Raw genomic sequence first — 11,886 nt, forward strand, 5'->3', positions numbered from 1 at the left:
TGCACAATTTTCATGTGCAAAAAATGCAACCGTCGTGTCACGGTGTCGTGATGTCTGAAATGCATTTGTGAGATTTAAATACTCCATCTCAGCCGAGGGGCAATTTTAATTAAATTTATGTGATTCTAACTAATGTATGAAATTACTACTGATGATTTATGCCGTTGTGCTCTTCTTTGCAGAAATTCCTTTGTCGACGATTTTACCTTAATGAAGTGGTATTGAAATTTTTCGTGGGCTGACGTTCCTCCGGGGAAAGAATCGTCACTCATTTCAATAGTGAATGTCAGTAGATCACAGATATTGCATAGCAGTTTGATAATTCTTTCTGGGACATGACATAGTCAAAGGCTTCCAAGAGAATCATTTAACCTATAACTCAATTGAGTATCGCCACAAGATTTTCACCTACTTCGAATCAAATGTGCGCATAAATTGCGCTCAATTGTATTTCAGAAACACTCTCTAGCCAAGCCCTAAAAGTAACTTTCGAGGGGCTCTAAATGCTCTTGCAAAACGTATTTTGAAAAATCTTTTTGATCATCTTCATTTTGCAACTCCAACAGAAGGCTTCATCTTGAAATTTTGCTACGTGAAAATTAGTGCGAAAATTTATTATACAATGTTTTATTATAGGCAATTCAAGCAAAAAGTGGAAACATTTGACTTTAATTGTCTGGTCATGAAGTGTGTGTTGAAGTGACGGTGAAGATGTCTAGATAACTGCTGGAGTCTGAGTGAAATCCACCGAATCTCAGTCATTAATCACTAATTTTTTTCCACAACGCACCAAAACATCGCCTCATTGGGAGTTGAAGTAGCTAGAAAAATCCACTGAAAAATGTTAAGAACATGATGATTTTGTCAATATTGAGAGTACAATTTGTGATGTGCAAACGAGCAAAAAACAGCAACGACGCCAAAACACTTCTGACCACAATTGACGCTAAAATAAATTTCCTTATTCAGAGATTTTAATTAGGCAGGTAATTAAAAACTCGCGGTTTTTGCTACTCGGCCAAAAATTGATGATGCTGAATGGGCGAAGCCCCTCGACTGAGCGCCATTCGATGCTGGAAGCTCTCTAAATGAGAGTGAGAGTGAGCACATATTTTCACTTTTACCCATTTGAAAATCTGCATATAATTGACGATGAAAGACGTGAAATTTCAATTGTTTCTAAGGCGCACTTTTGAGGTCAGGAGGGAAATATGTGTCTCTCTAATTGACCACCATTTCCGGGGTGTTGAATAGAAGGAGGTCTCTGAATGATAATTATCGGGTTCGTCGCTTGGCGGTAGATGTCTTTCGTCCAGGAACGCCGCGATGATTGAACTCTTCTGAGGATAAATATCAGAATAATTTTTTTGCAACTATCGTTTAGTGGATTGCTAGAAGAGTTGCCAACAATAAAGATGATGGATAAAGATAAGAGTTCAGAGTGCAATAGCGACATTGTGAAGAATTGGAATTGTTCTTTCTGGTTCTCTTGAGACTAAAATTGGAATTATTTTTATGTCTAGAACTTTCTTGAGCATATTCAGGTTCGTATAGCCAAGACATGACAAATGTGTCATAAAAATATCTCTTATTAAGAGAGTATTATCTTTCATCTAGAGAATTGCTCTCCATAGAGAATTTTCCACTCAGTCGCCCATGTACATTAAATGAGAGATCAAGTGAGAGGAATGAATGGAGAAGAGTGGCAAATTCTCGCATAGATCACTCTCTTCAACTCCGGGTGATCTTTGATACGCTCTATTAAATTTTTCCGCATTGTGTATATAAAGGCATATTAACACGTCTCCCAATGCGAAGATACTAATTTAACACTGGTTGAGATTGATGAGCTTTTTGTTCGGCAATTACATGATGAATATCTTTTTGCATAGCACACCATCTGTGGCACTTTTTTGCCTCCCCTTCGCGAGACGCGAAAAAAACTACGCGATGTGTTTCAATCCCCTGTTTTTTTCGGGCCCATCAATTTATTGGCCCCCGCCGCCAATGCATGATCGCGTACAAGAGATCATGCTTCAATGAGAATAAATTATTATATATAAAGTACACATCCGCGTCTAGTCATTTCCCTCACCTGAGATGAGATCATCCTACGCAGAGGCTATTTTTGCACCTGAGGAGTAAGGCGTCCAGCATGGGAATGTTCTAGTTCGGAGAGTGGCTGTAAAATCATCGGCCATGGAACGAAATATCACACTTTGTGATTGACAAGGAATTGTCCATCAAATCCCGGATTTATCAGTCAATTTTGCACAATCATTGGGGATTTTCCCAATTAACACTTTTCAAGCTCTTCTTGTCTCTCTAAAGTGTACACAATTTTGAGAGGGAAATAATGTGAAATTTCAGTGTTGACATTTTGCCCCGTATGGAAAATGCACTTGTTGCAAAAATCACATGGAGTGACATTTAGCAGAAAATGCTACACTCCAGTTTTTCCAAATGCCACTCACGCGCACTTGACTCGAAATTATTAGCCATTTTCAGCAACAATTGCACAATTGAGGAGAAAAATTCATCCGCGGCACGAACTTCACACTTTGCATGGGTTGGCAAAATCGAGGAAGAAAAGAGGCGAAGAACACAATTTACAAGTTAGCAGTTTGGGTGGCACACAGAACGCTGATCCTCCACTTTGGGTCTTATGCTATTTTAATTGGCAATTAAAACAATAAGCAACTCGACGATCACTCGAGAGACAATTGAACGCGGCCGCCTTCTCGAAAAGCAAACAGAGCGCAATAGAGTGTGTCGAACGATGAGGAGTCATTAACATTGAAATTAAGAGTGAATTATTATTTAACTGCCACTATTGTTTTGCATCTCACATTCGCGGCTCGATCGTCCTTTGGCATGGGTGGAAGAGAGTAGCAGCCAACTTCCCAAAACCGACTGTTGTCGTGAGAAATTGACAATGAGACACACACGATCACCACCAAATTGAAACCTTTGCCTAGATCCGAGAGTGAATTTCAATTTTATTGACGAATGCAGGGGCGAGTCATTGGCGCACTCCAAAACTGACTAATTGGAATCCGAATAGGGAAGCGCGCGAGTACAATTTAGTAAGTGTATTTTCAGGCGGTCAGTATAATGCAAATTAATATGAAATAAACCATATTGTCGCATTTCATTAGAGACATGATTCTTAAAATCAATTCTATACGAAAATCAATTTCCAAATTTGTGAAATTATCGCGAAAAAAGAGAGATCATCTCAGAATGGATCATGTGCGACCTCTATCTTTATTACCATACTTTCAATGCCTTGCATTACATCGCGCCTGACGCACTGGCGCGGAATGTACTTCACACATAATCAGTTGCATCAGTTTCGTGTTCATCTGAGGAGTGAGAAGCCTCTTTTCGTCAATTGGTTTTGCACTGCAATTCGATGCTAATCACGTTCACGCTCGCACAGACGATCAAGTCAGGAGTCAATGCTTCTGCGGTGTGCTTGTCATTGAGGCATAATATCTGCCACTGTCGCACAAGCGGATAAGATGGCATTTTTGGCCAATTAATCATCTCGTGGAAATCTCACGTGTCCACCCTTTTCTTCCACGAACTCGACCCTCTCTGGCCTTGGCTCTTCTTTGGGGAGGCTTCGCGATTGTCACTCCACGGTAACGCGTGTGTGACTCAAAGTTCTCGCGCGCGCGGAGGTCAAAAAATTGCAAATTGTAATTTAGAGACAACACAAAAAGCCAACATGGATTCGGTCAATTGGGTCGCGGGACGCAGACAAGGTTGTGTTTCGCGAAATTACATGTGGGCACAGTGATCAAATCACGATTACAATGTGAGGAGATCGATCTGGCGATAGCTTCTTCTGAGATCAAATGCGGAGCTCTTTTCACGCGCGGTCACACAAGCAATTGTTGGTGAAGCGAAAGAAGTCATGGGAAAAGCGTCGTCAAGGTGAGAAAAGGGAGGATCAAAACGTTTGCAAGGCAAGAAAGACCTTTTGCTTCTCCCCAAAGGAAAGAGATTAAATTAATTGGAATCTTAGAAATTGCAAATGTTAAGTGAAACATCGTGACAGAGTTGAACTGGATCATCAAAAATACACTGACATTCTCTGCAATTGTGTGACTTTTTCTCCGGAAAAGGAATTCTCCATTTGAGGTCCATTGCGAATGTATTAGATGATAATTTCATGCTGCAGCGCTGAGATGAAATGTTCTCTATTGATAATGCCCCATTTCGCGATCACTTTTCACTCAGTTCAGACGCATTTTTGATCGATATTGTGGCAATGAAATTAGTGCCATTTTGGCTTTTAGTGACTTTCCTCACACTAACTCAGGTGAGTGCTTAGTTAAAAGCATGTTTTCCTCACTCAGAATGCTGATGATCGCTGTTAAATTGAATATATTCTACGCATTAAGGCGCGTGTGTGTTACTGTTTGTATTTGTAGCTTTTTTTTGTGATAACCTTTCGCTCTGCTGGCATTTTTAAGTCGCTTCTCTGATGCGTTGTTAGAATTTTCTCAGCTTTGCTGGCAAAGCAGAAAATTCCCGGAAGTTTCTATGCACGATCGTGAACTTGATCTTGAAATAGAACAACAAACTGAACAAAAGTGCAGCTTTTTCTCAAGTTGTGCACTCATGAGCTAAGCCGAGGAAATGCTTTATCACCTTACTTTTTCTCCAGGATGCGCCTCAGAGTGCAGCATCTCCGGCTAACAGGAGTGAAGATAATAACACGATAAGGTATGGCGAGTGGAGTCGATGGAGTGCGTGTGATGAAAGATGCCATCAGATGAAGGTGAGATTGTGTGTCAGTGGCGCGTGCGAGGAGAGTAAGCTGATGAAGGAGAGAAAATGCCCTGGATGTGGCACAAAAGTGCGTATAGTGCACAAACTTCTAAATTTCTTCGGCTTTGGCGATTCCGATGATTCAATCTATAGTGACTATGATGAAGATTATGGAGAGCACTGGGTCAACAGCCAAAGAAATGATCCCGAGGCTGATGAAGGATTTGAGGCATTTTTCAGAGGTTTGTTTCATTCCTTTGACTTTGAATGGGGAAATCCCGTCAGCAGCACTCCTTCCAACACTCTCGACGATGACGATGAAGAGGAGGAAGTTGAAGTATTCTCAGGGGTTCCCGAAGTGGAAACTGTGGACTTTCCAGCAGATCACTCGTGCGGAGTGACATCGAATGAACGATACTCAAAAATGATGGCGAAGATTATTGGTGGGAGGAACTCAAAAAGAGGTCGATGGCCATGGCAAGTGGCGCTCTACAATCAGGAATACGAGGTTCAAATGCTCAGCAACTCGTTAGAATCTGGGATATTTAAATTGTTTCCTCTTCTCTTATAGAATTTCTTCTGCGGCGGCACTTTGATCTCAAAGTCTTGGGTCGTGACTGCAGCTCATTGTCTGCTCTCTGACTTTGGGAATGATGTGACAGTCGTTGCAGGACTCCATGATACAGGCAATCTGGACGACTCCTCGTACAGTCTTCATTTGATAAGAGAAAGAGTGATTCATCCTCGCTACGATTCCGAGACCAATGACAATGATATCGCTTTGCTCAGGCTGGCTAATGATGTGAAGCCAGGAGATGATGTGGGATTTGCCTGCCTTCCCAGCTATCATCAGGCTTCTCCTGGTCGCGACCAGGTCTGCAAGGTGCTCGGCTGGGGCAGAGGCACTCACAGAACCACTCTCCAAGAGGCTGACATGCACATCCAGTCCTCCCGATCATGCAAGAGGCACTATTTTGGCACCGGGAACCACATAACTCCGCACATGCTCTGCGCTTCGTCACGCAACTATGTCAGTGACACGTGCGGCGGTGATTCCGGCGGTCCTCTGCTCTGCCGTGACGCAAAGTCACCCGCTAAGCCGTGGACTCTCTTCGGCATCACCAGCTTTGGCGATGACTGCACAGTCAGCGAAAGTCCTGGCGTTTACACTCGCGTCGCGGTCTTTCGGAAGTGGATAGCAGCTACCATGGAATGCGATGGATCTTGCGATCCAGTAGCATAGGTCAATCTTCTATTGCTGGTCTTGTAAATTTTAGCCGAATGTTTGGAATAAAATGTGATAATCGTTGAAACTATGAATTGTAATCGTAAACTATTTTCGGAGAAGTCATAATTTGTACCCGATGGCCAAAAACACTTCAGAGGTGCTTCAGAGATGAGAGTCAAAATGTCATGAGAAAATATTTTATTGTGAAAAAAAAATGAAGTTTGCCGTTCATTAGTTCTTCGGATTGACCGTTCGCACCACACCGGACATTCCGTCTTCGAATTTAGTGCGGAAGAGGACGTTGGCGTTGTTGAACATTCCATCCTTGAGGGAGACAATGATGAACTGGGACTTCTTGAAGTGCTGCTTCAGCATGCTTCCGATGTTCTGCGTGTGGGAAAGATCCAGAGCGGCGTCCACCTCATCGAGGATGTAAATTGGCGCCGGATTGAACTTCAGCATGGCCAGAATGAGAGACAAGGCGACCAGAGACCGCTGGCCACCACTCAGTTCGGCGAGGCCCTCCTTCCACAGCCCATTGAAGCCCACATTCACTGCCAGGCCCTTCAGGTAATTCCCGTCCACGGGCACAAGCTTCGCCTCCGCCCCCGGCAGAATGGAGCTGAAGATGTTACTGAAATTGTTTCCCACCTCCTGACAGGCTTTCTTCACCTGCTCGTTCTTCTTCTGGTCCACCTCCTTCATGGTCTTCAAGATGGTCGCCTTGTCCTTTTCCACATTCTCTCTCTGCTTCACTACCATTTTAAAGTCCGCCTCTTCGCGCTCCAGCAACATCATGGCCTTCTCATTGATTGTGCGGCTCATGCGATCCTTAATCTCTTGCATCTTGTGCAGCTTCTTCTCAGCCGCCTTCGGATCCTCCTGACTGTAATCGTACTTGGTATTCTTTGCTCCGAAGTATTCCTTGTCCTCCAAGATCCATGGGAACTTCTTCTCCAGATCCGCCTTGCGACTTTTCGCATCCTCACCGTCACGCTTTGCTTTTCCCAGCGCCGACTCCTGCTTCTTTATTTCCACTTGCAGATCTTCACTCTCTTTCGTCATCTTGTCAATCTGCTTGGTTTTGGCGCCAATCTCTCGATCCTGGGATGTGATGTGCTCCTGCATAGCCTGCACTTCCGCTTTTAATTCTGCGATCTTTTCGCTCATTTCGTTTCCACTGCTCGAAAAGTTCTCCAAATCCGCTTCCATACCCTTTAGCTTCTCCTCGAAACTCTCTAACTGAGCAGAAGACGTCTGCACAGTGGCAATGAGTTCTTCAATCTCCATATTTATCTGATCATTGCCATCCTTCTTCTTCTTCCACACATTGCTGCTCTCTGTATACTTGGCCTTGATGTCTGCAAGATCCTTCTTTGCCTGCTTCAACTGACGCTCCCTATAGCCCTTTGAGTCGGACAACTGTGACTCCAGCATCTTAATCTTCTCCTTCTCACGCTGGCACACCTCCTTCGCCTCTGTCAACTCTTCCTCCAGGCTCGCAAGCTTCGCCTTCATCTCTTGAATCTCACTCTGATGCATCTGGAATGTAGAATTGGCCAGGCGGCTCTCAACGGCCTTCAGCTCATGCTGACGTAACTCCAAATCCTGCTTCAACTGTCTGAACTCCGCGGCAATCCCTTGCAATTGCTGGATTTGATTCTCAATTTGCCGCAGTTCAATCTCCTTCTCGTTGTACTCAGTTTTTAGCTTCTTTATGTTCGCCACCTCCAGCAGAACTGCTCCGCCTTTAGGTCTGGAACCTCCTGTGAGACTACCCGAAGGATCCACGACATCTCCGTCGAGAGTGACACACCTGGTCATGATCTCCCGGTGAAAAGTCACCTTCTTCGCCACATCAATATCCTTGCAGATGAATGTGTTGCCGAACACATACTTCATCGCTTGCTCCAATGCCGGATCATAGTTGATGAGTGAGAGGGCAGGAAAGATGTTTCCCTTCCCGCCCACACTCTCAGCCATCTTTGCTGTGCGTGGCTGCATGCATCGGCTGCTAATCTTGTTCAGTGGCATCATTGTCGTGCGAGTCTGCAAGTCCCCCTTCTGCAGAATCATCTTGCTGGTGACATCTGTGTCCGTAACTACATGATACAGAGATCCTCCGGCACACATTTGTAATGCCAGACCGTATTTCATGTCGCTAAGTGAGAAGAGATTGCAGAGACGCCCCTTCACGCGGTGACAATTGAAATTGGGCTCAGGATTTCGGTACTGGAATTCAAAGCGATGGGCGCCCTTCTGATCTAGAGCTCTCTGAATCTTCTGCATTTCCTCTGTGACGGCGATTCGACGATTCTCCAGATCTTCAAGGCTTCCCTCCTGATACTTTACACGGCCCAAAGATTGCTAGAAAGACAATACAAACATAAAGCCTTACTCTCTTAAAAGCTATTTGAGAATCTCACCGTCAGTTTTGCCACATCTCTCTCCAGGTTCTTCGCCAAATCCCTATCGCTGTCGTAAGCTGTGTCAGCCGAGAGCTTTTCGTTTTGCTTCTCCTTCACGAGATTCGTGAGGTGTTTCATCTGCCCCTGACAATCCTGGATCTTCGTAGTGGATGTGGACACGAGCTGCTTTGCTTCCATCAGCTGCTCCTGAAGCGTTACGGACTGACCACTGGCTGTTGTGGACACACCCGCCGTGATGGCCTCCACGCGGTTACGGGCAGCCTCATAGTCAGCCTTCAGCTTCTCGTTTTCCTCCTCCATTGTCTTGAAATTCACATCTGTGTTGCCTTGCTCTGCCCTTTTCGCCTGTAGGAGTTTCTGGTCATCATCGATTGCCCTTTTGAGATGGTTAAACTTCCTTTTCTCTGCCTCGATGTTGTTCACCAATGCCTTCTTCTTGCCTGTGAGCGCAGAATTCTCTTTTATTAATTCACTGAGCTGTATTTCCTTGGCCTCCAGCTCCCCTTCTGAGTTTTGCTGGAGTTTCTTAGTAAGATCAGCGATTTGGCCTTGCAATTCCTGCGTTTTTTGCTCATTCTTTTCTATTTTATCCTTGTGCTTCTCAATCAACGCATTTATCTCATCCGTCTTGATCTGGTTCCCATCTGTAATCTTCAGGACACTGAGGTACAGATAGGAGAAATGTATCCGCTTCAGGAACTCAATATCTCGACACACATTCTGATACTCAATGTACTTTTGTCGCTCTTCTCGCAATTTCTCCAGCTTAGGTTGAATTTCCTCGGTGATGTTGGCGTTCAATTCTTTCAGCTTTGCATCCTTCTTCTCGATCATTTTGAGGGACGTGTCGCGCTTCATTTGCCAGATGTTCGTACCAGCCGCCTCCTCAACCAGTGACAGAATCTCATGCGGCTTCATATTCAGCACTTTTGTGATGCGCCCCTGCATGATGATAAAGTTCGGATTGTTTATGTTAAGTTGTACACTGCAGAACAGATCCTGGACGCGCTTGTTCGGCACATTCCGCCCGTTAATCAGATACTTGTTTTTGCCGCCCACAACCACTTGTCGCGTCACTGAGATCTCATCAGCATCCTCGAAGCCTACTGGACAGTGATCTTTGTCCCTGTTGTCGAACACAAGCGTCACATTGGCCTGTGTGATGCCCGCCTGACCGCTCTTGTACACTAGGTCCTGCAGGGATGTAGCCCTGACCTGCAAACAAAATACCGTGTTAGAATAACTCTTTAAAATCACCCAAAATCCTCGTTACCTGGCTCAAATTTGTGATGCCCAACACGAAGCAAATAGAGTCCAATATATTGGATTTCCCGGTTCCATTTAGGCCGGTGATAGCGTTAAATTCATTGTCGAAGCCCCGAATCTCTGTTCTGCGCCCATAGGACTTGAAACCGTCCAAAATAATAGCTTTTATGAACATTTTGTGAGTGTCCAAAAAGCGTTCAAACTTCCACTGACGCCAAAATCAACTGACATCCCTCGCGGACGCACTGACAACTGACTTAACGAAGCGCGGTGTGAGCCGCAAACCGTAGAAACAAAAAATTGACGAAAGCGGTTTGTGCACAGAATAAATCAAGTGGAATCATGAATTTTAGAGATTTTAGAATTCATGGATCAATTTTTGGTTCTAATTAAAGAACGCTTCTTTCTTCCGATGAATCTGCATGTAAGGATACTGGTAGTGGCGTATGACGATTTGCCCGACAGCGACAAAATAAAAATCATTCCGATGAGTCCTTCAATAGGAAAACACATTTTTCACAGTGAAAAAATAAAAATAGCAAATTTATGCAAACACTTCAATATCTGGAATTCAAAGTGGAAAGTTCAGTGGGCAAGAGACTTGAAATTTGACTTATGTGACCATTTGAATGATCACTCTTTCTCTTGATCTTGTTGCAAGGCCATGAAGGCGGCCACAAGGGCCACAAGGAGAGACACTCCAGCCAGTATTTTGAGGTATATCTCAGGTCGATCGACAGTGTCTTGAGTTGGACTGCTTTTCTTCTCCTCATCTTGCAGATTTTCAGCGTCTTGTGCTTCCGGAGCTGCTTCTGCTAACAAGAATATATCAGTGGGTTCCAGATTAATGTCCATTGACTTGCTGACATTCTCCCGGACTGTGTCGTCATTCTCTCCAGCGAATAAATAGTCACAGAACTGTACTGCAGTGGGCTGAACAGTGAAGAAAACCCTCCGTGGAGTGTCAGAGTGCAGATCAATCACTGGAAAATACAGAACAATCTCTAAGTATTTTATCAGTAACAGTGAACCATAATGAGATACTCACGAGTGTCCGGGGCAACCTGATCACCTTGCAAAGTGTCGCAGTACAGTTGAAAACGGGCAGCTAGTGATCTTAGGATATCTTTCTTTGCGTTCTTCGCCACTTCCGTCAACTTTGTTCCCTTGGGAACAAAGACTCTGGAACACATGCTTCCTGACAGTCTCAATGTTCCATCACAAATTTCCTCAGCAGTGTCTTCAAACTGAGACTCCTCACTTTCAAAGAATTGAAGAGGGTTAAGCTGAACCTGAAGCTCCGTGCTCTTGGGATCCTTAAACAGCAATTCCACAGTTTGTTGGTCTTTTATAGGATTGTCATGCACAAATGCTTCTGATTGTTCCAGTTTTTGCTTGAACTTTCCCAAGATTTTCTGCATATTCCCTTCAATATTGCATGAATCTCCGATCTTCTCCAGTGCATACTCATTACAGACATTGTAGTATGTCTCAACGTCGTACCATTTGAGCTTCTGTGACTCAAATACGACATCCACCGGTTTTCCTGTGTGGATTTGCTGACACACACAGGGATTTTCACGTCCGGACGAATATACAAGAACCAGGAAGTCCTTCTCCTCACTCAATGATGCCATCAGGAAGGGATTCATGCGAAATTGCTCCTGCACCTTCTTCACCATATCCAAAAGCTTCTTCTTCTGCTTATCATTCTCTAATGGATTATCTGGGTAAACAATAAAGAGTCCCAGAATAGAAAATCCTCCGGGAAGCATTCTGGTGAGGTTAACAGCTTCCAACACGATTTCATCACTATCCACACTTAAAATCGACTGAGGATTATGCTCCTCAGTTTCGGAAATGGACATTGGAGCCATGTGGATGATAATCCCTTGGAAACCGCCCACATTTTCCTAAGAAAAAGGAGAAAAACATCATTGCGCATCCAGTCACACGTCATCAGGAAAATACTCACGGCTCCCAGCAGGAATCCTATACGAAACTTGTGGTTACTCGCCAAACTCTCCAAGTAATCCTCATAGACCTTCTCTGCGCGCACTTTCGGGGGCATTTTTGTATAAAAATCGCCAGGAATTTCAGGGAAAAGATTGGAAAAAGAACAGCAGACAAAATCTCACAACATTTATTTTCTCCACTTGGTGGCGCTGCGAGCGGTTTGAA

At 44.2% G+C, this 11,886-nt stretch overlaps 3 protein-coding genes across 3 annotated transcripts; 1 reads left to right on the forward strand and 2 right to left on the reverse strand.

Annotated features, from left to right (window-relative positions):
- Positions 1 to 4,202: 4,202 nt before the first annotated feature.
- LOC132259899 (transmembrane protease serine 9-like) lies at positions 4,203 to 6,102 on the forward strand. The gene is made up of 3 exons (XM_059757712.1): positions 4,203 to 4,330; positions 4,679 to 5,290; positions 5,354 to 6,102. The coding sequence occupies exons 1-3, from the start codon at positions 4,280 to 4,282 to the stop codon at positions 6,023 to 6,025; spliced, it is 1,335 nt and encodes a 444-aa protein (XP_059613695.1). The 5' UTR covers positions 4,203 to 4,279; the 3' UTR covers positions 6,026 to 6,102.
- A 70-nt stretch (positions 6,103 to 6,172) lies between these two features.
- On the reverse strand, positions 6,173 to 9,916 carry LOC132259898 (structural maintenance of chromosomes protein 2). Its single transcript, XM_059757711.1, has 3 exons — positions 9,713 to 9,916; positions 8,437 to 9,654; positions 6,173 to 8,377 (listed from the first exon to the last, which is right to left on the reverse strand). Exons 1-3 carry the CDS (start codon positions 9,878 to 9,880, stop codon positions 6,242 to 6,244), a joined length of 3,522 nt encoding a protein of 1,173 aa, XP_059613694.1. The 5' UTR covers positions 9,881 to 9,916; the 3' UTR covers positions 6,173 to 6,241.
- A 332-nt stretch (positions 9,917 to 10,248) lies between these two features.
- On the reverse strand, positions 10,249 to 11,869 carry LOC132259529 (protein odr-4 homolog). The gene is made up of 3 exons (XM_059757196.1): positions 11,681 to 11,869; positions 10,754 to 11,618; positions 10,249 to 10,688 (listed from the first exon to the last, which is right to left on the reverse strand). Exons 1-3 carry the CDS (start codon positions 11,774 to 11,776, stop codon positions 10,339 to 10,341), a joined length of 1,311 nt encoding a protein of 436 aa, XP_059613179.1. The 5' UTR covers positions 11,777 to 11,869; the 3' UTR covers positions 10,249 to 10,338.
- Between the last annotated feature and the right edge of the window lie 17 nt (positions 11,870 to 11,886).

This window comes from Phlebotomus argentipes, unplaced genomic scaffold, assembly GCF_947086385.1.
Source record: "Phlebotomus argentipes unplaced genomic scaffold, Phlebotomus argentipes genome assembly scaffold_18, whole genome shotgun sequence".
Classification (NCBI taxonomy): Eukaryota; Metazoa; Arthropoda; class Insecta; order Diptera; family Psychodidae; genus Phlebotomus; species Phlebotomus argentipes.

What these genes read in the sequence shown, in the direction of transcription:
- LOC132259898 (XM_059757711.1), bottom strand. Translation starts at nt 9,880, where the DNA reads ATGTTCATAAAAGCTATTATTTTGGACGGTTTCAAGTCCTATGGGCGC. An exon ending in GCATCACAAATTTGAGCCAG is followed by an intron (nt 9,655 to 9,712) that starts GTAACGAGGATT and finishes TTTTGTTTGCAG; the next exon opens with GTCAGGGCTACATCCCTGCA. An exon ending in GAGATGTGGCAAAACTGACG is followed by an intron (nt 8,378 to 8,436) that starts GTGAGATTCTCA and finishes TTGTCTTTCTAG; the next exon opens with CAATCTTTGGGCCGTGTAAA.
- LOC132259529 (XM_059757196.1), bottom strand. Translation starts at nt 11,776, where the DNA reads ATGCCCCCGAAAGTGCGCGCAGAGAAGGTCTATGAGGATTACTTGGAG. An exon ending in TAGGATTCCTGCTGGGAGCC is followed by an intron (nt 11,619 to 11,680) that starts GTGAGTATTTTC and finishes CCTTTTTCTTAG; the next exon opens with GAAAATGTGGGCGGTTTCCA. An exon ending in TCAGGTTGCCCCGGACACTC is followed by an intron (nt 10,689 to 10,753) that starts GTGAGTATCTCA and finishes TGTATTTTCCAG; the next exon opens with TGATTGATCTGCACTCTGAC.
- LOC132259899 (XM_059757712.1), top strand. Translation starts at nt 4,280, where the DNA reads ATGAAATTAGTGCCATTTTGGCTTTTAGTGACTTTCCTCACACTAACT. An exon ending in CTTTCCTCACACTAACTCAG is followed by an intron (nt 4,331 to 4,678) that starts GTGAGTGCTTAG and finishes CTTTTTCTCCAG; the next exon opens with GATGCGCCTCAGAGTGCAGC. An exon ending in TCTACAATCAGGAATACGAG is followed by an intron (nt 5,291 to 5,353) that starts GTTCAAATGCTC and finishes CTTCTCTTATAG; the next exon opens with AATTTCTTCTGCGGCGGCAC.